This window comes from Bicyclus anynana, chromosome 4, assembly GCF_947172395.1.
Source record: "Bicyclus anynana chromosome 4, ilBicAnyn1.1, whole genome shotgun sequence".
In the NCBI taxonomy this organism is placed as follows: domain Eukaryota; kingdom Metazoa; phylum Arthropoda; class Insecta; order Lepidoptera; family Nymphalidae; genus Bicyclus; species Bicyclus anynana.
The window spans coordinates 9586906-9607269 of NC_069086.1; the positions used below are offsets into that span (position 1 = coordinate 9586906).

The 20364-nt window shown below is 33.7% G+C and overlaps 1 protein-coding gene across 1 annotated transcript; it reads left to right on the top strand.

Annotated features, from left to right (window-relative positions):
- The first annotated feature begins 973 nt into the window (after positions 1-973).
- LOC112043285 (E3 SUMO-protein ligase RanBP2) lies at positions 974-20343 on the top strand. The gene is made up of 12 exons (XM_024078609.2): positions 974-1226; positions 1311-1536; positions 2675-8130; positions 8301-8440; positions 8517-10141; positions 10490-10698; positions 11234-11374; positions 11713-11907; positions 13016-13390; positions 14892-15104; positions 15825-15947; positions 16491-20343. Exons 1-12 carry the CDS (start codon positions 1158-1160, stop codon positions 16533-16535), a joined length of 8817 nt encoding a protein of 2938 aa, XP_023934377.2. The 5' UTR covers positions 974-1157; the 3' UTR covers positions 16536-20343.
- Positions 20344-20364: the final 21 nt, after the last annotated feature.

The following is a 20364-nucleotide window of genomic DNA, read 5'->3' on the forward strand; positions in this document are numbered from 1 at the left end:
AAGATTTGAAGAGTCCAACTTATAAGAGCCGAACTGCATAACAATTTTTTTAAACTAAATAATAAAAGCTAAAATAGGGTAGTGGCAACAAAAGATATATATGTTCCTTAAGCGTTTTGGTCAACTTTGAATGAAACGCGTGAAAACAAAATTCACGCAGACGAAGTCGCGATCATCAGCTAGTTTATTCCAATATACTTCTATTTACAAAAAAAATATCATTTACCCCGAAAACATTAAATTTAGAATTCATGTTCGTCTTTTTATAATTAATTAATTTTCGGTAAATAATTTAACCCCAGAGTTACGAGAAATACTCCCGAGCACCCTGTAAGTATATGACTAGTGTGTTCGTAATTTTTTTTATTGAGTATTTTTAAGCACTACATTTTAATGAAGGTTTGGAGGCGATCTGAGGGAACTCCTCAACGATTTACAGCAATTATGTTGATTAATTCGAATTGATAAGAACTTTCCACCTTAACTGTGAGACTGTCATTAAGGATTAGGGTGATGAAGACGAAGGACAGTTATGGGAACTCCTCGTCGGTATATAAATTTTCGGATTTAAGGGTGAGAATTTGTAAGGTCTTTATTTTGTGTATAAAAATAATTTTTTACACGTATTTAGTATCTATAAATTATACACTGAAAATGAAAAAATAATAAATTTATAATAATTAAAAATACAACTGTCTTTGAAGCTTACACTTAACTAAAAAGCAAAAAAATACAAAGTATCAAGATTAAACAAATTAATAGGTATATCTTATTTATTTCAAGCATTTCATGAATTTGCATTACTGTGAATAATTATTAAAAATGATGATTATTATGAAATTTGCAACAGGTTGTTAATACCTTTTTGCACCTGGTGGTCTACATTGAGTATGGCTCGACTAACTAAAGTTTTCCGGCCGGCTTAGATTTTCGTAAGTGGTAAGGGAAAGTAAGTTTTACTACTGGCAAGACTTTTTCTGTGTGCAGGCAACTCAGTAATGAAAGTCAAAAATTTTACAAATCCGCTTCTGAGCAAAAATAATGACGGAGTCCATTAGAGTTTGTCTGCATTGTAAACTACTTGGTTTAGTTTAATTTTGTTCATTTACTCATTTAGAGGAATACAATTAGTGCTTGTTTTGTGACTACTTGTGAAGATGTATAGAAATAAAAAGGACGTCGACAAACACGTGGAGAGTTTGATGTTCAAATTGTCGCCCAAAGACGTAAGATGGATTTCATGATAAATTGATACAATTTCACAATATTTCTCGAATTATTTTTATTGTTTTGTTATATTATGGTTACAGTTCAATACTAGAGCATATTCCATCGCGCGGTTGTATTTCGAGGTGGGGGATTATGGAAGCTGTCAAAGATATGTCGAACAATATCTCACCCAAAAATCGAACAACGCTGCCGCTCATAAACTACTCGGACAGGCGTTCCAAAAGCTAGGACAAAAGGAAAAAGCTATTGAGCAGTTTAAAATATCCCTTGATATCGATCCCACGCAAACAAGTACTATCTTGGATGGTGAGTGTGTAGAATAATTATAGTGAAATCGCAATTTTTTCTGAAATTTTCCAATTTTCTGCACTATTATGAACTTGTTTTCAGTAAGAACTTCTACAAAGTATACTTAGACAAATAATGATGAAACACGTTGAGTTGTTCTCAAACTTAAGGCATAACCAAGGGGTTAATATGAAGAAATATAATATTATAATATTTATATATATAACTCGAACTCAAATTCAATCAGGCTTAGTTTGCAAGCACTTCAACTTGATGTTTTGAGTGTTTACAAACACTATAAACATTAAGTTATAATGTTGATAATTATGTACCAAGTTATAAAGACGAGAAACTACTGGAAACATATTATGAAAGATTGTCCTGGGGAGTCCTTCAGGCATATTGTGTCCGGGTGTTCTCACCTTGCTAATGGTGAATACTTGCACAGGAATGCTCTTCAGTATGGTCTTATTGATTCTGAGATGCCTTATATTAGTGCATTGCTCTACTGGGACCAATCAATAATCACTGAAAGTTATGTTGTTGCCAATAGACCTGATATAGTGCTAGTTAATCAGTTGTGCATTAATTGTTGATATTACTGTTCCACATGACAATAATGAAAATAAAGAAGTTTCAAAATACTTGGACCTTGCTCACAATATTACCATGGAATGTTGAGTCAACTATTACTGTTCCAATAGTTGTTTTAGTCTTATAGCGGAAAGCTTGGACCAACACCTTAAGAAGCTTTTGTTTAACTGTTAGATCAAGAGTCGGATACAAAAGGCAGTGACTCTTGAGAAGGCACATATTATGAGGAGATTCCTCACTCTGAAGCCCTGACTGCCGATTGCTTGGGCACTCAAATGTCCTGCAGTGGGATGTTTTTTTTTTATAAATATTTAAATGTTTTGTTTTATATTTTGTATGAATAACATTGTAAACAAGACCAACGTTTATATAGTTTGTCTGTTAATTTATGAAAATACACAAAATCTCAAGGCACTGCATTTAAAATGTCAAAAGATACTGATTTAAAATTTGTGACTTGGATGTTAAAACACTGTTGGAACTTTTAAGAAATAAATAAATTGATTGATTTTAATGCCAATTAATTCAGTAAAGTAAACTAATACTTTTATTTTTGTTTCAGTTTGTGCATTATTAGCAGAAGATGATGTTACTATTGATTTGGGTCGAGCAAAATATTGGTGTGAAAAAGCTGAAACTGTGTTTCCTAAACATCCTGTAACATTTAATTTACGTGAAAAACTCTTAACTATTGCCAATCCAGATCCAGAAGCTTTAATAAAGTTGTTGAAAACAGAATTGGAATTGAGACCAAAAGATGCTGTGCTCCATGCCCGTCTAATTAAGCATTTGCTTCATAATAATAACATCAAAGAAGCTTATGACCACAGTTGCAATATTGAGTTTGATAAAAAGTTTTTCTCAAACTACTATGAGTGGTATACAAGTCTTTCTGAAATTCTGAAGTACAATCCCTTATCAACAAATGATTGGTTATACCAATTACTCTTATTAACAGTAAAAGAGAGGCTTTGTGTTTTAAGTCTAACTGAAACCTCACTCTTCACAACAAACTCTTCCTCTAAAAGTGTGGTAGAGTCAAGTAATCTTCTCCATGATTATGACCAAGCCATTGATAGTGTAGTGAAAACTGGGGCATCTTCTGGTTCTTCTGAATTTCACAATAGTCTTTTACAACACCACAGAGGCCAGTTGGCATTTCATACAGCTACATATTTGCTGAAAAAAGCAAAAAAAGGACAACTTCATTGGAGAGAGGCTAAGGAGTGTTCAACTCCTTTGATGCTTATCGCTTGGCAAACCATTCCACTTGATTCTAAAGTCAACTGGTTAGTTCATGCGCCAGAGAAACAACAGAGTGCTGTACATCGTTGGTATCTGGAGGGATCATATAGATGTTCTCAATCTGGCCACTTTTTCATAGCTAATATGCAAGATAAAAGTCAAGTTATTTTAGATCAAATCTCACAATTTTGCTCTGGAACACAGTGGAAAGACAAATTTTATGAAAAACTATTTCCGGCATCAGAACAACTTGCTAAAAAGACAACCTCCTATTTAATGTCAGTCCAATTTAATGTTCTCTCATTTAGACTACCAAGAAAAGCAGAAGTACAGGCTTATGATGATGATGCTCAAAGAGAATATCCTAATTCTCTTCACCATTTTGTGTGGATGCTTCTTAATTATAAAAATTATGCTGAATTTAAAAGCACTTTGTTTGATATGCTAAGCCCAAATGCAATTGCAACCAGCTGTGGGCCAGAAACACTTAATAAAATGGATATCCTTGCTTTTCTGTTTAGTGCTACATTAACAGCACAAAAATTAAAAGACAAATCTGTCTCTACAGAAAGGGCAGATCTCCTTCCAGCTAATATTACTGAACTTTTGTGTTCCCTCCCTCAAATTAAATGGTGGGACTGTGCATACAAATTCAGTCAAAATGAGCTGGGTGTGGAATATACTGATATAAGATCTACATTAAGTCGTGGAATTGAAGTTTTGCGTTGCATTGACAACCATGGTTTAGATCCTGAGTTATTATGCAAACTAGGGCAAATTTTCATAAGTAAAGCTAAAAAGTCAAACAATCCAGAAGAGAAGTATAACCTAGAAATTAGAGGTCAATTGTATTACTCTTCAGCTATACCTCTTCTTGAGAAATTAAAATCTAACTCTGGTTTAAAATTACCTGAAAAGAGAATGTTTGATTATACACACAAACTGCTCAGTACAAAGGAAATTAATATTTTATTAGAAGAGAGCAAGGTTCAAGTAGCCCTTTCACAGCTTAATGAAGGTGAATATGAAAAGGTTATTAATATTTTATCTAATGTCAAAACACCCCAAGCTTACTACTATCTGAGTGTAACATATAAAAAAATTGCATTAGTTGAAAGTAGTTTGTCAAAAAATACTGATGATAACTATGGAAGTTTATTAAATAAAGCTAAGCAATTTGCATATAAAGCTTTGAATAAAATGAAAGATTCAGACGACCCTGAAAGCAATCCTCTGTATTCTGATATACAAACATTAATAGAAGATTTAGAATCACGACTCAATAGAATTGATATTGATTCATCAGCTAACACAGTAAATGATGTTTCATCAGATGAGTTTATTTCTCTTAATGAAACTAGTAAATTGCGTACAAGACCAAAACGACATCAGAGTGTAAGTTCCACACCTAAACAAACAAGACACAATGTTAATGCGACAGCCTACCGTACTGCAATAGATTCGCAAACACTTGATAGTGCTAATGCAGACCAAGCATTCTTAGAAAGGATAGAGAAACAAATTAATAATTTACAAAAAACTGAAGCCACAATTAACATTTTTATGGAACAAACTAGAAACTGGTTTGACGAAAATCGAAAATTAGGTAACAATATAATTAATACAATTAATTCTCATATTGACAATACAACTGATCAATTTAAAGGCCTAAAAATATCTGTAGATCAAGTCAAAGATCAAATAGATGAATGCAGAAATGAATCCAAGGATGTAGCAGAGTTGAAAAAACAAATTGCAGAATTAAAAAAAGAAGTGATTAAACTCAAAAAAACTTCTGATCAAGGTGTAGATGAAAGTGATCTGTATAATTTAGAAGACGAATACAAACAAACAAACGATAATACGCCTTTTAGTGCTCAACTGCCATTTCAACCTCCACAAGTTGTACCACCTTTTGCTCAACGGCTTATGCCTCCTTTCTCTATGCCATCTAACCCTTATCAACTATATGGACAAAATTTCTACAATCTCTTCAACCAATATTCGCAATTTACACAGCCACCGACTGTGCCAGGTGCACCACATATATTTGATCCAACTAGAACTCCAATGAACTATCCAGGAGTTTATCCTACGCCTGATCAAATGTATCTTGACGTAGCGCATCTTGTTCCTCCGAATGTCCCAACTATGCCTACCGTTCCTACAACTCATAATATAGCCACTGTACCTACTGTACCTTCGACTTCTATTACAACCAAAGCCACAGCTGTATCTACATCTAAAGTGCCTGATTCAAAGGAAATTCCGAAACCATTACCTGTGAATGTTGTAATAACTTCTTCTGATCCTTTACCAACGTGCACCACAGCGCCAGCGCCTGTGTTGAGTGTTACAATTCCCCAGAAACATATAAAAGGTCAAAGTCCACATAATTATCAAATACCATTGCCTTCTTCTAACGATTGTAAGACAATACCACCTCCTGTTTTTAACTTCCCTTCATCTAACAAATCGAGTGTCACTACAGCTTCAAGTATTTTGAGTTGGAGTTCAAAATTTTTATCTTCTCAAGCGGAAAGTACTCTACCTATACTTAGTGGTAACACATTCAAAAGTTCAGACACTTCAGAAAATGTTGTTGATGGTCCGTTCGCAGGATTTTCTCCTAATACTAGTGCCAACAAATCAAGAACTCTGTCGGAAAGAAGTAACACATCTATTGAAAATTATGATCCATGTCCTGATTTTAAACCCATTATACCATTACCTGCCGAAGTTAAAGTTACAACTGGTGAAGAAGATGAAACAGTTATATTCAGTTCTAGAGCAAAACTGTTTAGATTTGATGATAAGCAATGGAAAGAGAGAGGCATTGGTGAAATGAAATTGCTTAAACACAAAATTACTGGCAAAGTTAGAGTACTTATGAGAAGAGAACAGGTGCACAAAATATGTGCTAATCATATAATATCACCAAAAATGGAAATAAAACCCATGAAAAACGAGACTAAAGCTTATTGTTGGGTTGCTCATGACTATGCTGAAGAGACTGTCATTTTAGAAAAGTTTTGTATACGATTTAAAACTGCTGAATTGGGTAAAGAATTTTATGAAACGTTCGAAAAGGCTCGTAAGGAGTCATCTAATCTGGCTGTAAATGATGTTAAAAATAATAGTAGTATTTCTAAACCAATTTTTGAAGTAAATACTTCTAAGGTGAACTCTACTTTAAAAGATACTACAACTGTCAGTCAGCCAGGGAAACCTGTAGTTGGTGGTTTTACTTTCAGCACTACACCGTCATTCAAAGCTACTACAGAAGTAAACGAAAATGAAACAAAGGTTGTTGAAGCTCCTAAAAATAAAATAAACGTATTTAGTGGTCTCAACTTTAATGCAGGAACTTCATTCACATTTGGTAATAATTTTAATTTATCTTCAACGGTAAATAAGCAAGTTATCAAAACACCAGACAACGCTGATTCAACTACACTAAATACTTCAGATGTTGTTGAAGAGTTTGAACCAACAGCAGAATTTAAACCAGTCGTACCATTACCTGCTCTCGTTAATCAAAAAACTGGCGAGGAAGATGAAATAACGTTATTTGAACATAGGGCTAAGTTGCTCCGATTCGATGCTGGGGAAAAGGAGTGGAAAGAAAGAGGCCTTGGTAACATAAAGTTACTTGTGCATAAAGAAAACAATAAAAAAGTGCGTCTTTTGATGAGACGGGAACAAATTATGAAAGTATGTTGCAATCATTCTATTACCAAAGAAATGACATTCCAAAAAATGCCTAATATGGATAAGGCAGTTACATGGTGTGCTAAAGATTTTTCAGAAGGGGAGTTAATTTCAGAAACATTTTGCTTACGTTTTAAAACTTCACAAATATGCGATGATTTCATAGAAGCTGTTAAAGCAGCTCAAATTAAAATTGGCGATGTAGCAAAAGCCGCCAAAGAAGAACAGAACGCTGCTAAGTATAATAATCAAGTAGGATTTGGTGATAAGTTCAAACCTAAGCCAGGATCATGGTTTTGTGAATCATGTTACACGAATAATTTAGAATCATTTGTAAAATGCGCTTGTTGCGAAACACCAAATATACAACTAAAGAATAAAAATATTGAACCCAGTACAACTACAACCAACATTTCTGGTTGGGGTGACAAATTCAAACCCAAACCTGGATCTTGGGAATGTAAACAGTGCTTAATTCGCAATGAAGCTGAGCTTGAACAATGTACTGCGTGTAATAGTCTCAAAGATGGAACTGTCAAAAAATCAGATGTCAAATTAAATGATGCCCCAAAATTCAATTTTGGTATTCCATCGTCTGTTACACAAAGAGATAGCACCAATACAGTTATTTTAAAAACCCCAGAACCTTCTATATTTGGTGCAAATAGTATTCAGAAATTTACCTTTGGCATTCCGAAAACCGAAACACCTAAAGTTGAAACAGCAACAAAATCTCTTACCACACCAAGAATATTTAGTGTTACTTCGTTAAGTTCCGAAAATGCTAGCCCCATTAATTATAGTGTGAAGAAAAATGAAACCGTGAGCATAACTGCGACACCTGTGAAAACTCCCTTATTACAAACTCCAGACACAAACATTACATCGTTTGGGAATAGCAGTGGAACATATACATTTTCATTTAAACCTTCAACGGAAGGAAAAAGTCCAGTTAAATCACCAAAGGAGAATAAGGGTAATGACAGTGATGGCACTGAGTATGCGTCTGAAGATGAAGGACATCACATTCACTTTAGTCCTGTTATTCCTATGCCAGATAAGGTAATGCATTACATATTAGCAATACTGTTCTTTTACATTATTTAAAATGTATTACTTGAAAACTTGCGGTTTATTGGATTTTTTTTATTTCTTTTAACATCTAAATTTTTTATTGGAGATCAATTTTGTTAAAAAAAATTCGATCTTACGTTTAACATATTTTTTTTTAGATTGAAGTTGTGACTGGAGAAGAAAATGAAGAAGAGCTGTACAATCATAGGGCTAAATTGTTCGTATTTAATAAGGAATGGAAAGAACGTGGCCTAGGCAATGTCAAAATTCTGAAACATAAGGAAACTGGCAATCTAAGGTTAGTTAATATTATTAGAGTATTTAGGTACATAATTTTGAAAATACTTTATTTTAATTATGATTTTTACTTGCAGAGTTTTAATGAGGCGAGACCAAATCCATAAAATATGTCTTAACCACATATTAGTGCCCGAAATTATATATAAACCAAAGGATGAAAAAACATGGCTTTTCTATGCTAACGATTTCAGTGACGGGGAAGTAGTTGTTCAACACTTTTGTCTTAGATTCAAAAATAAAGAAATTGCATTGCAGTTTAAAGACGCTATAGATAAGGCCTTAGCTGGAAAAAAAGATTTTTCTGGAAGTAAAAACCTATTGCCCAGCAAAGACATAGATACTGAAGATGTTGTTTTTGTATCAGAAATTCAAGCTACAAGCGAGGAAAAGCAAATGGCTAAAGATCTTATGTTACCTGAACACTTCTTTACATATAAAAACAAAGAGCCATGTCCTGGTTGTAGAGGATGTAATGAAGATGATGATAGCAAACCAAAAACCGACAAAGATTTACAGAAAGCTTTAAAATTGACTACAACAGAAAATCTTTTAACCACAACACCGCTTAAGAACACGACATTAGTTTTTCAGAGTCCAACCAGTTCTCTTTATGGTACACCAAATAATTTTGATAGATCTTCCAATACCACAATGTTCCGCACCCCATTAAGTGCTATTAAATCAAATTCAACACAGGCTGCTTCATTGGCAACATCAACTTTTAGCTTCACAGAAGCTGATTCAACAGATAAGGAAAACACTTTAACAGATAGTCCAAATACAAATATCAACACACAACTATTTGTAAGTGGCGGAGTACTGCAAAACCCAACAGCTATAACTAAGACTTCATCAATTTTAGCTGCTCCAAAATTAAGTGTGTTGCCATCCTCTAATGATAATTCTACTGGAACAAAACCAGGGCTTGAAGCTGAACCTACTATTCCCTCAGATGAAACTAAATCTCTATTTGGTGAACATAAGTCGGTCTTTGGTGATAATAAGTCTGGTTTTGGTGAGAATAAATCATTCTTTGGCGAAAATAAATCGATCTTTCGTGAAAATAAATCTGTGTTTGGTGAAAATAAGTCTATCTTTGGAGAAAATAAATCCGTATTTGGTGAAAATAAGTCTATCTTTGGAGAAAATAAATCAGTCTTTGGTGAAAATAAGTCTATCTTTGGTGAAAATAAGTCTGGCAGCACAGGACTGTCGAAGTCTGTATTTAGTTTCAATCCTGAAAGTACCAAGGGAAATTCTCAAACAACATCTTTATTTACTGATACCAATTATTCTCAAGTTAACTTTTTCAGTAATAATTCTCAAGAAGGTATATTTGGCCCTACAGCTTTAAAAAATATTCAATCAAAACCATTATTCGGAACTGGGACATTTTCTTTTGGAGATTCCATTGATAAGAATCAGGAACAAGCGAAAACCATCTTTGCAACTGCAGCAGCAAAATATTCAGATTCTGACAGTAAAGTTATTGAAAATACCCAGCAAAATGGAACCAATGCTAAAAATATAGCGGAATCTATTATAACTACTGAAAAATCGGAAGCATCAGGTGACGGAATAAATAAAACTATTGAACCTGAAGTAAAGATTGACTCTGCAAATGAAACTTTATTTAAAGTTGATAATTCATTGACATTTGAAGCACTATTATCAAGTGCCCCCACAATAAATATAGAGAGTGAGTATTAACTTGTGTGTCTTAACTATCTTATTAAACTACTTTATTACTAGATTGTTAAATTGAAATATAATTTTAGTTATAATGAAGGATTTTCGGAAATAAATTCTGTAATTAGGTTCATTTAAAATTTAATGCAATTTTGTTCACTTTATTGCACTAATTTCTTGAAGTAACAGTTGAAAAGTTTATTAATAACGGATACAAATTGAGATTGTTAACAAATTTTGTTTTACTAAGCAATACATGGATTGTTTGTTCGTTTGCATTGAATAAGCTCTGAAACTAAAGAACCGATTTGAAAAATTCATTTACTGTTAGAAAGTTATAAATAAAATATTATTTCAGAAAAGCCTGATTTCAAATGGGAGGGTGCAGGGCAACAGCTCTTTGCAAATACTTCAGCTAAAGAATCCAACAATAAGTCTAAGAACGACAGTGTTACGGCAGATGACTCTGGTACAGCCGTTGCTGCTGAGGAAGAATATGATCCTCATTATGAACCGATTGTGCCCATGCCTGATAAGATTATTGTGACAACTGGTGAAGAAGATGAGGTAATCTCTTTAATTTTACAAAAACATCATCAGTCAATTATAATAGGGAAGGTCAATTTTAAGTAATTTATACATAATATAAAGATTGACTAGATATTTGCAAAATAATTAAGATTATAAAATTTCTAAATCTATTATAAATCTTTTATCGTAATTAGATAAAAAATCATACACTTTTAGCTTCCTTACATTAAATGTGACATTTTTCAATATCTGAACTATAAACATAAACGCACAAATAACAAAGATATTAGTAATTTTGTTTGATTGCCCATACAAATCTAACGATCATTATGATGTACCTACGACGTCATTAAATCGTACCATTTTGTATTGCTCCTTCAGAAATCCGCGGCAGCGCCGCAAATCTTACCCTTTAAGTCCCTGTAGCTCTGCAAGTAATGATCACAGATACCCTGTTACTTTAACAAAATTGCTTCACTATTAGCATACTCCTAATTTATGTACAATTTAAAAAACTGTCATCATCCCTATTAAGAACCTCTGTTTAAAATAAATTAAATTAATATTACAGCAAAAAATTTTCGGCGAGCGATGCAAACTGTATCGTTTCGACGAGCAGTCACGCGACTGGAAAGAGCGCGGTGTTGGTGAAATGAAGATTTTATACCATCCACAGCGCAATAGTTACAGATTTCTGCTGAGGAGAGAACAGGTGAATTATTTTCTTTCTAATATTATAAAGAGAAAAGATTTGATTGTTTGCATTGAATAGACTCTGCAACTACTAAATTGATTTCAATAGTTCTTTCACATAAAGAAAACTACATTATTAGCGAGTAAAATCAGGCTATCCCCTTAAAACATACAAATACAAGTAAGCAGGTGAAACCACCGGCGTCCGCTAATATTCTACTTTGCATCAATTGCTTGGAACTTATGTAATTCATATATGACTGATGAAGCTAGTCCAGCAATTTTCAAGTTTATTGCAACAAGCAATGAAAAACATTAATTTTTATTAATTTTCACATTTTTTATTAAATTTTTTAGGTTCACAAAGCTGTGTTGAACATGCTTTTGTATATGGATATAAATTTGTTGCCTTTGAAAAATTCAACGTGTGCTTGGACGTGGGCGGGGCAAAATTTTGCCGAAGGTGAAGGGGAGCAAGAAACTTTGGCAGCCAGATTTAAAACTACTGCATTAGCCACACTTTTCTACGACAAGGTCAATGAGTGTGTCAGGGTATGTATCACTTGCATTATGTTCGAATAAAAAAAAAAAATTAAAAGACCTATTTTATACGGGGTGCTCGGGAGTATTTCCCATTATTTCAAGGTGTTGACAAGTCCACTCATAGGAGCCAAACTGCGTAGCAAATATTTTTTTAAGTGAAAAATAAAAACTTTTTATGTTTTCGTACAAAAATAATTCCGACTATCCATGTAACACACGCCTTTATCTATTAAAATACGTAATATTGGTTACATCATAATTTATAAGGATGGATGCGTATAATGGATACATTTTAAAATCTATTAACTAAAGAAATATTATTTACATGAACATTTTTAATTAATTTTCGGTAAAGAATATAACCCCAGAGTTATGGGAAATACTCCCGAGCACCCTGTATATTTAGTTCATAATCTCGCGAGATAGATTATAAACTAACGGTATTTATAAATTATAGGGTAACATATTTAACAAGTTTAAACTTAATCGGGTCATGAAATTTATAATTTTTAACTGTTGATTGTATTATTCTTTATTTCTTTAATTTGTACCAATTTGTATTTTTTTTGTTTAATTAACTTTCATTGTTTTTTTAACAATTGACATTTTTATCTTTTAATCATATTATCTGACATTTTAAATTTTATTAGTCTTAATTTTAATTTAAATTTGAAATCACAAACTTGTGATATAAATTGTTCCTATAAATTAAATTACTTATTGTTATACTTGATATCTTAGATTATATTATTGTTGATTAGATTAGATTATATTAGATCATGTTGTTACATAGTAGAATGAGTATGAGTAATGAGTACATCTGTAGCTAAGAAAGTAATGACATAATCATATAAGTTCTCTGTATAAAATTGTGAATGTTGTGAAAATCTTTTAAATAGTCAAGGGCTGACATAACCTAAATTGAAATGAAATGTAAGCATGAATTTAATGTATTAACGGTAGATTTTACTTAATAAATAAATAATGCTATGTATTTTATTGTTGACAATTACTATGCCAAACTTCTTTCTGCAAAAATTGATAATGTTAGTAAATTAAAAAAAAAATTCAGTGTTACTTATTATTGTGGAAGTAATCTATTATTATTTATTTGTAGAAATTACAAGCCTCAGCGGCAGAGGCTATACGGAATGAAAAAGAAGGACGAGAGGTGAAATTTGAGTTTATTGCTCCACTGCGATTGCCAAAGCATTTGGGTGAAGGTGCCCGAGCAGATAGTGCAGTTGTGTCAGTCGCGTCACTCCCGTCAGTCGCGTCGGTCGCGTCGGTTGCGTCAGTCGCGTCAGTCGCACACACCCCTGTAGCGCCTCAGTCAGACACGGCAGCTTCCACTGAAGCTGAGAATGGCGATGCACAGAAGGCTAGCGGAGGTGAAGCGAAACAAGTTCACTTTGAGGAGCCAGAGGAGGATCAAGGGACATATGACGATGAGGATTATGAGACAACAGAAGGCTACGAACATTACTATGAGGCAAGTGATTTTGTATTTATATGATGGAATTTTACTACATTCATAGTACTAATGTTTTGTAACATTATTTGACAATTGGATTTTGCCTAGATAGATATAATAATTTATTAAAACTAGTCAAGTATACTACGTAAGAAGCCGGTTACAAACATGTAATTTAAAATCTACCCGCATTCTTTTTTTTTTTTAGCAATTATTTATTTTGTTTTTTTTTTTGTATGTAGGATTTAAGTCTAATTAGTATGTACACACGTGAATAATTACCTTAGTGAGTTAATTGTATTTCTCATATAAGCGAATTTTATTTAATTCTTTTGAGAAAATAAAGATCTTAAACCAGAAAGAGAGCCGATAGCCCAGTGGGCATGACGTCTGCCTCCGATTCCGGAGGGTGTAGGTTCGAATCCGGTCCATAGCATGATGCACCTCTAACTTTTCAGTTGTGTGCTTTTTAATAAATAAAATATCACGTGTCTCAAACGGTGAAGGAAAAACATCGTGAGGAAACCGGCATAACTAAGAATTTTGTCAATTCTCTGCATCTGTGAAGTCTGCCAATCCGCATTAGGTGCGTGGTGGACTATTGGCCTAACCCCTCATTCTGAGAGGAAACTCGAGCTCAGCAGTGAGCCGAATATGGGTTGATAATGATGATAATGATGATGAGATTTAATAGATAGACTTATAAATACAAATTGTCTGCTATAATAATTTCAGTGTAATCCGAAAAATGGTTTTTATCAAATGGGCTATCTTTTCACAGTCATTAGAATTATAATTTGTAGCTAACATGCAGTTCTTAAATACTAATGTTATCTTTAAAAAAAAAAAAATTAATCTACGATCGGTTAAAGGCGGAGCTATGCCAAATAGGCTCTTAAAATTTATTTGGCAGTGCCTTCAAACCAATCAATACAGATGATGATGAATAATTTTAACACAAAATTACTGAACTGATTTAAAAAGCACTATTATGATAACTAAATGTCTCGAAAATTTTGCACTTATGACACCTTAAACTCATTCATTTTCTGTAACAATGACTAGTGGGACATTTAGGCATTAATAGATAAATTACTTTTTTCGTTGGTCGTATATTAGGCCTTTAGATTGGCCCTTTGAGTGTTTTTATTCATTTAAGTTGTCTAATTCACCATCTATACTAAAGCCACTCTATGTGCACTGTTTATCAAGAAAAAATTTAAAAATGAGGGTATAAATTGCTAGTCATTTCACACCTATTATTAATCATAATTAACTAGTTATTAAATTATTGAAAATACATTAGGTTTATAAGCTTAGAACGATTAAACACATTTGAATAATAATTTACGAAAACCAATACATAATTTAAAATAAATAAATTATGAAATGACATGCGTTTTCTACCTTCATTTCTAATTTATTTTTTGGTAAACAAGTGCACATTGAGTATGGCTTTAGTTTTCAAAGAGTTGTGTTAAGGCTAGGTAAAGAAACCTTTATACTTTTGTATGTATAGGACGAGGAAGAGGAGGACTCGTCCATGTACTACCCGTGCAAGACGGTGGTGAGGCCTCTGGACGCGCAGGACGGCGCGCAGGACACGTTCGAACAGACACATGTGCAGGTGTCCTTCGACCACGACATCTGCTCGCCCAAGATACTCATCACGGACTACAACACGGGCGAGATCGTCGCCGACATGCTCATACACACTGACACCGAGTTCCAGGTACGTAACTATCTTGTTGGTTGGCGTTATGGTTGCCAACCGTACTCTTATATAGATAAGACGACGAGGAGAAGGAGGACTCGTCCATGTACTACCCGTGCAAGACGGGTGGTGAGGCCACTGGACGCGCAGAACACGTTCGAACAGACGCACGTGTAGGTGTCCTTCGACCACGACATCTGCTCGCCCAAGATACTCGTCACGGACTACAACACGGGCGAAGTCGTCGCCGACATGCGCTTATACACACTGACACTTAGTTCCAGGTACGTAACTACCTCGTTGGTTGGCGTGAGGGTTGCCAACCATACTATTATATAGATATAGGACGAGGAGGAGGAGGACTCATTCATGTACTACCCGTGCAGGACTGTGGTATAATGAGCTATGTCAGTAGCTTTGGTTCTTCTGCGGATCATAGTTAGACCCATAGTTAGGCCCATAGTTATTCAATGTGCCTCTAACCATTCGGTGATTGCTGCCGGTTTTCACCCTGTGGATCACAGAAACAAGATCGTTCATCGACAAGATGAAGTCAATCTAATTTTTTGTGTAACCATCAGGGAAAATTAAAAGTTCACGAACTTTGTAGATCTATATGAAGGCGATATTCCACCAAGCATTTTTCTGAGGTCTATATTATAATACAATAACAAATAAGTTATTGCTGTTGTTTTACATAAACAAGAACAGTTGTACAATAAGCCGTTCCTCCCGCAGCTGACCGAGGACACGTGCTCGTGGTCGGGCACGGACTACACGACCAACGCGTCTGTGGAGAAGGCTGTGACCATCACTTTCCCTGACAGCGAGGCGGCTTTGGACTTTTATGACAGCTGTGAGGTGAGCGACACTTTCGTACTCGTAGCATATCATCATTGTTTCAGATTCGTATCATATACAAGTAGCGCTGTATACGAACGAAACTAGTTGGACCTAGCTGTCGAAATGCGCGGGTGTCTTGAAAATTGTACGGGGTATGAAATGAGACTCGAGAGCCAATAGGGTTGTCATATCAAATTTAATATAAATAATAATAATTTAGTACTTGGTAAAAGATTACTTTGGAATCCTAAATTGAAAATTGCGTATTTTCAAAAACACTGCCAGCCATTTTGTGACATCATAGTGCATCGAAATAACTACCTGTTTTATATACCTACTTGTGTATGTTGAAAATATTATCATAAATAACCAGTAGCGTGCACATCATAGATGCAAAAATGCATTGCCTACCCTGAAGACTCATTACGAACCTGTATTGGAACAGAAATTTTTCATTTTGTTCAATTTGTATGTGTAATGCCTAGCCTAGTTAAAAACCTTATGCACGCCACTGCATATATCCATACTAGTCTTATTGAATTAGTCGTATTATCGTTTCAGACGAGCAAAGCAGCGACTTACGCATCAACAGATCCAGAATCTTAGACATACATGTTTTTAATTAATATCTTTTAGTTGACTATTTTTTGCTGATGTTTAGTTACTAGTTATGTTATTGTAACGAATGGTATCGTGGTTTGTGTCTTGTCTCGTAGACTGGGAAACGTCTGTTAGAATGGATGTTTATTATCTTTTGTATCTTTAATGCTAAGTCAACTGGAGATGTGAAATTTTATAGTGATTCCATTCATAACTAATTAAATTAAATATTTATGTCAGCCTGACATACTACATAATTTATAATTACTGGTATAATTAATTCAAAAATATGTTAATTGGATTAAATCAATTAATGTAATTTTATTATCATTGTAAACTGTACCAGTGCAACAATTATGTTGAAATTTCATTATAATTTGTCAGTAAACCCACCTGGATAAGTTGAATTATGGACATCATTAAAATTATCACAAAAAAGTAATCATAAATCAGTGTAAATTAAACTTCACGTGATAATATACTTAATTCATATTGTAAAATTTTAAATGTAAACCCAACTACAAAATTATTCAATGAAAGTATTTGACAGTAAATGGAATTTGTAATATATTTCAGTATCTATTTGTTCCAAGAAATATTCCAGGATTTCATAGTATAGACATTTATGAATACATTTTTGTATATTTACCAGTACTTGCCACTAACTGAAAAGAACTGTTAAGATACAAATCAAAAAAATACATAGTGGATATTTTCGAGATATAATCTGTATTTTATCTAACAAGTAATTGTAAATTTTCTTACACTTTAAGTGAATCATTATAATACACATGCATGCTTGTAATAGGGATGATGACTAGGTTTGAATATATTGTTTTATATGAGACATTTAGGTAGGTAAGTTAAAATTACCTAATTTATACGTAAAAAGCAAAGATTGTCTGGATGTTTGCAAAATAAATAAGATTATAAAATTTCTAAATATATTAAAACATTTTTCATTATATAAACTATAAACATAAGCGCACAAATAACAAAGATAGTTTGAACACCCATACAAATGTAATGATCATTATGATCGACGACGTCATTAATTCGTGCCATTTTGTATGGGGCGCTTTTAGGGATTCGTGGCAGTGCCGCGAATGTAAGGTCATCCCTTTAAATCCCTGTAGCTCCGAAAGTAATGATTGCTTTATTATAAGCATACTCTTAATTTATATACTCGTACAATTTAAAAAACTGTTATCATCCCTGTTGTCTTAATTAACGCAGGATGCCATTTGCAGTGCGTGCGATATTATGTTCACTTTATTTGAATCTAAATAATTTTTTTAGACAACAATAAGTATATTAATTTTGTGAAAAGCTTTCTTCATTGTTTTATTATTTAAATGTATGATCAATGTTGGTTTTACATTCAAAGGTCACGGAAAAGTGAATTTATTATTATATTTTTTTGTGAATTTCACACAAAATAGAAACTAGAAAGCGAGTTTCTTATATACTATTATATATTCTTATAACCATAAAAAATATGACATCAATTCACACAATGTCATAATACACAATAGTTAATATAATTATTTTTGTGTTTTAAATTAGAATCATTTGATTTAAAATGTACCTGGTCTCATGTATAGAAAACTTAACCGAGTCTTGTTCGTAGTTCGCCCAGTGTAGTATACACCAAACTTTTGTTCGCTCTGACATTGCAATACACCGAATTAAGCAGCTATTAGAACCCTGCTGATTACACAGTATGTAGGTTTAACATGCTACCTACGACATTCTCGGGAAGAGAAAAAGACAGTCTACCAATGGCGATCGTTCCGCAAATATCGATATCTCTTTCGTCCTATCGCAAAGAAAGTGAAAGATCGGGTCCGGTTCGACGCTATTGGTCTACATTATGTCATTTTGTCTTCACGAAATTTATGTCTTGCATCACATGTTAGGGGTAATCGTTATGTGATTTGTCTATAATTCAATATATTGGTTTGTGGTGGAGTGTACAACATCGAATTGTGCTATATTCCAGATTCCATAGCTTGCGATAGGATCGGGGAGACAACATACAACATCGAATTGTGCTATATTCCATTGTATTGTTTTAACCAGTGGCTACTTTAAGTGATAGTGTGTAAGGCTATCACGTGAAATTTAAAATTATGTTCAACACTTTATTTTTTGTTATGTAAAATCAGAACTCGCAGTATAATCGTAATCAAAAATATTAGAGTATCATATAATCGGTCAAAATTACTTAAATTGATGTCCTTTAGGGTTCATTTACACGAGCGGCCACTCTTCCGACGACCGCAGTCGACGGCAGTCGTCGGTAGCAGCTGCCACTCGTGTTAATGAACACTTAGTCAAAACTAGTTACGGCAGTATCGATTTCGTCATAAACATACGTCGAAAAATTCTCAAAATGTTATCGCCTCAGGTAGGTATATAAAAAGCTTTTATTTTTATGACTTCTAAATTCAGGGAGGCTAGTTTAGCAATGTAGAGGAATATTTTTTAAAAATTTGTCTATGAAGTAATGTAGTAATTCATTTACACAACAGACAAAGGCCTCGTAAGGCCGCCGGTTTACCATTTATTTTGTAATAAATCATTAAATGAACATCATCTTCAACATTAATCAACATTGTAGATTGTATTGTGATTAGAAAGAAAAGAGATCTGATCAATATGATATAGGTTTTCCTTTAAAAGGATCTTAAGTGAGTGCTTTTCTAGTTATTAATGTAATTTAAGTAAATGCTCGGGTTCATATGCAACATGCCACAACCACGCGGGCCACGTGTTAAAATAAAACAAATCTTAGTATGTTGTGTGCGTAAAATTGCGGTATAAGTATGGACAGGTAGGTACAGGACTCCATAGCTTGCGATAGGATCGGGGAGCGGGATGCGGGATGCAAGGGAGACCACAGGTGACGTGGGGGGGGGGGGGGTCGTATAAAATACTATCTATTTCCTTGACTACTTATGTGAAAATGACATAATTTGAGTATAGCTGCCCCCCCTAGATAGAATCCTGGCTACGCCCATGCACTAAGTAAGACTGATACAAAGAAATGCTTTAGCTAGGCGTCGCGTGGTGTATGATGGCTTATTGTCTTATGGAATCCCGGTTGTGACCATTGGTTTATTGAAATTGATCAGGTCTTTTTCTGTTAAACGTAAGAGCGAGTCATACTTTATATTGTATTCATTAGTAGTTATTTATTTAAAAAAAAATATTGAATTGTGATTTAATATTTAATGAAAAGATATTTGATAATAATAATATCATTGAATTGAAAAAAAAACTAATGAACGCAGTATTGTGACGTAAATATAAAGGGTGAAGGGAGTTGAGCCTGAATCACATAATTATTTTATAGTATAGAAAATATTTATTTCGTGTGAAAATTCATACGCATCGATTTACAATTTCTCGTACGTAGGCATGTTTATTGATATGATATTGATCTATGCATAAAAACGCAAATTTTATGTGATTCAGGTGTTAGGGTGCGTTTCCACTCAAGCGGCGACAACAGTCTAATATTGAAATTAATCATGATTTTTTGCACTGTTGTCTTGTAAACTTATTTTGTTCGTTTATTTCTTATGATTGGCAATGGCTATTTTTTCACGTTTTTATGGCATTCACAATCAAAGTAGCGTTTAAAACACATCATCTATCATTTAGTCGCATGCAGAACGAAAGGCACCCTATGCGATCCTATTTTGAACTAGTTGCACATATGAAAATGTAATGCTAGGACTTGCTAGGATTTCTTCTCTGTTAGATCCGATAATGTAAATCAGCTTATAAATAAAATGTTGTATTTATATGGTTTTGTTTCTATTCATAC

Coding starts and splice junctions, on each gene's coding strand:
- LOC112043285 (XM_024078609.2), top strand. CDS start 1,158: ATGTATAGAAATAAAAAGGACGTCGACAAACACGTGGAGAGTTTGATG. Junction 10,142..10,489: donor CCCCACAATAAATATAGAGA/GTGAGTATTAAC, acceptor ATATTATTTCAG/AAAAGCCTGATTTCAAATGG. Junction 11,908..13,015: donor AGGTCAATGAGTGTGTCAGG/GTATGTATCACT, acceptor ATTTATTTGTAG/AAATTACAAGCCTCAGCGGC.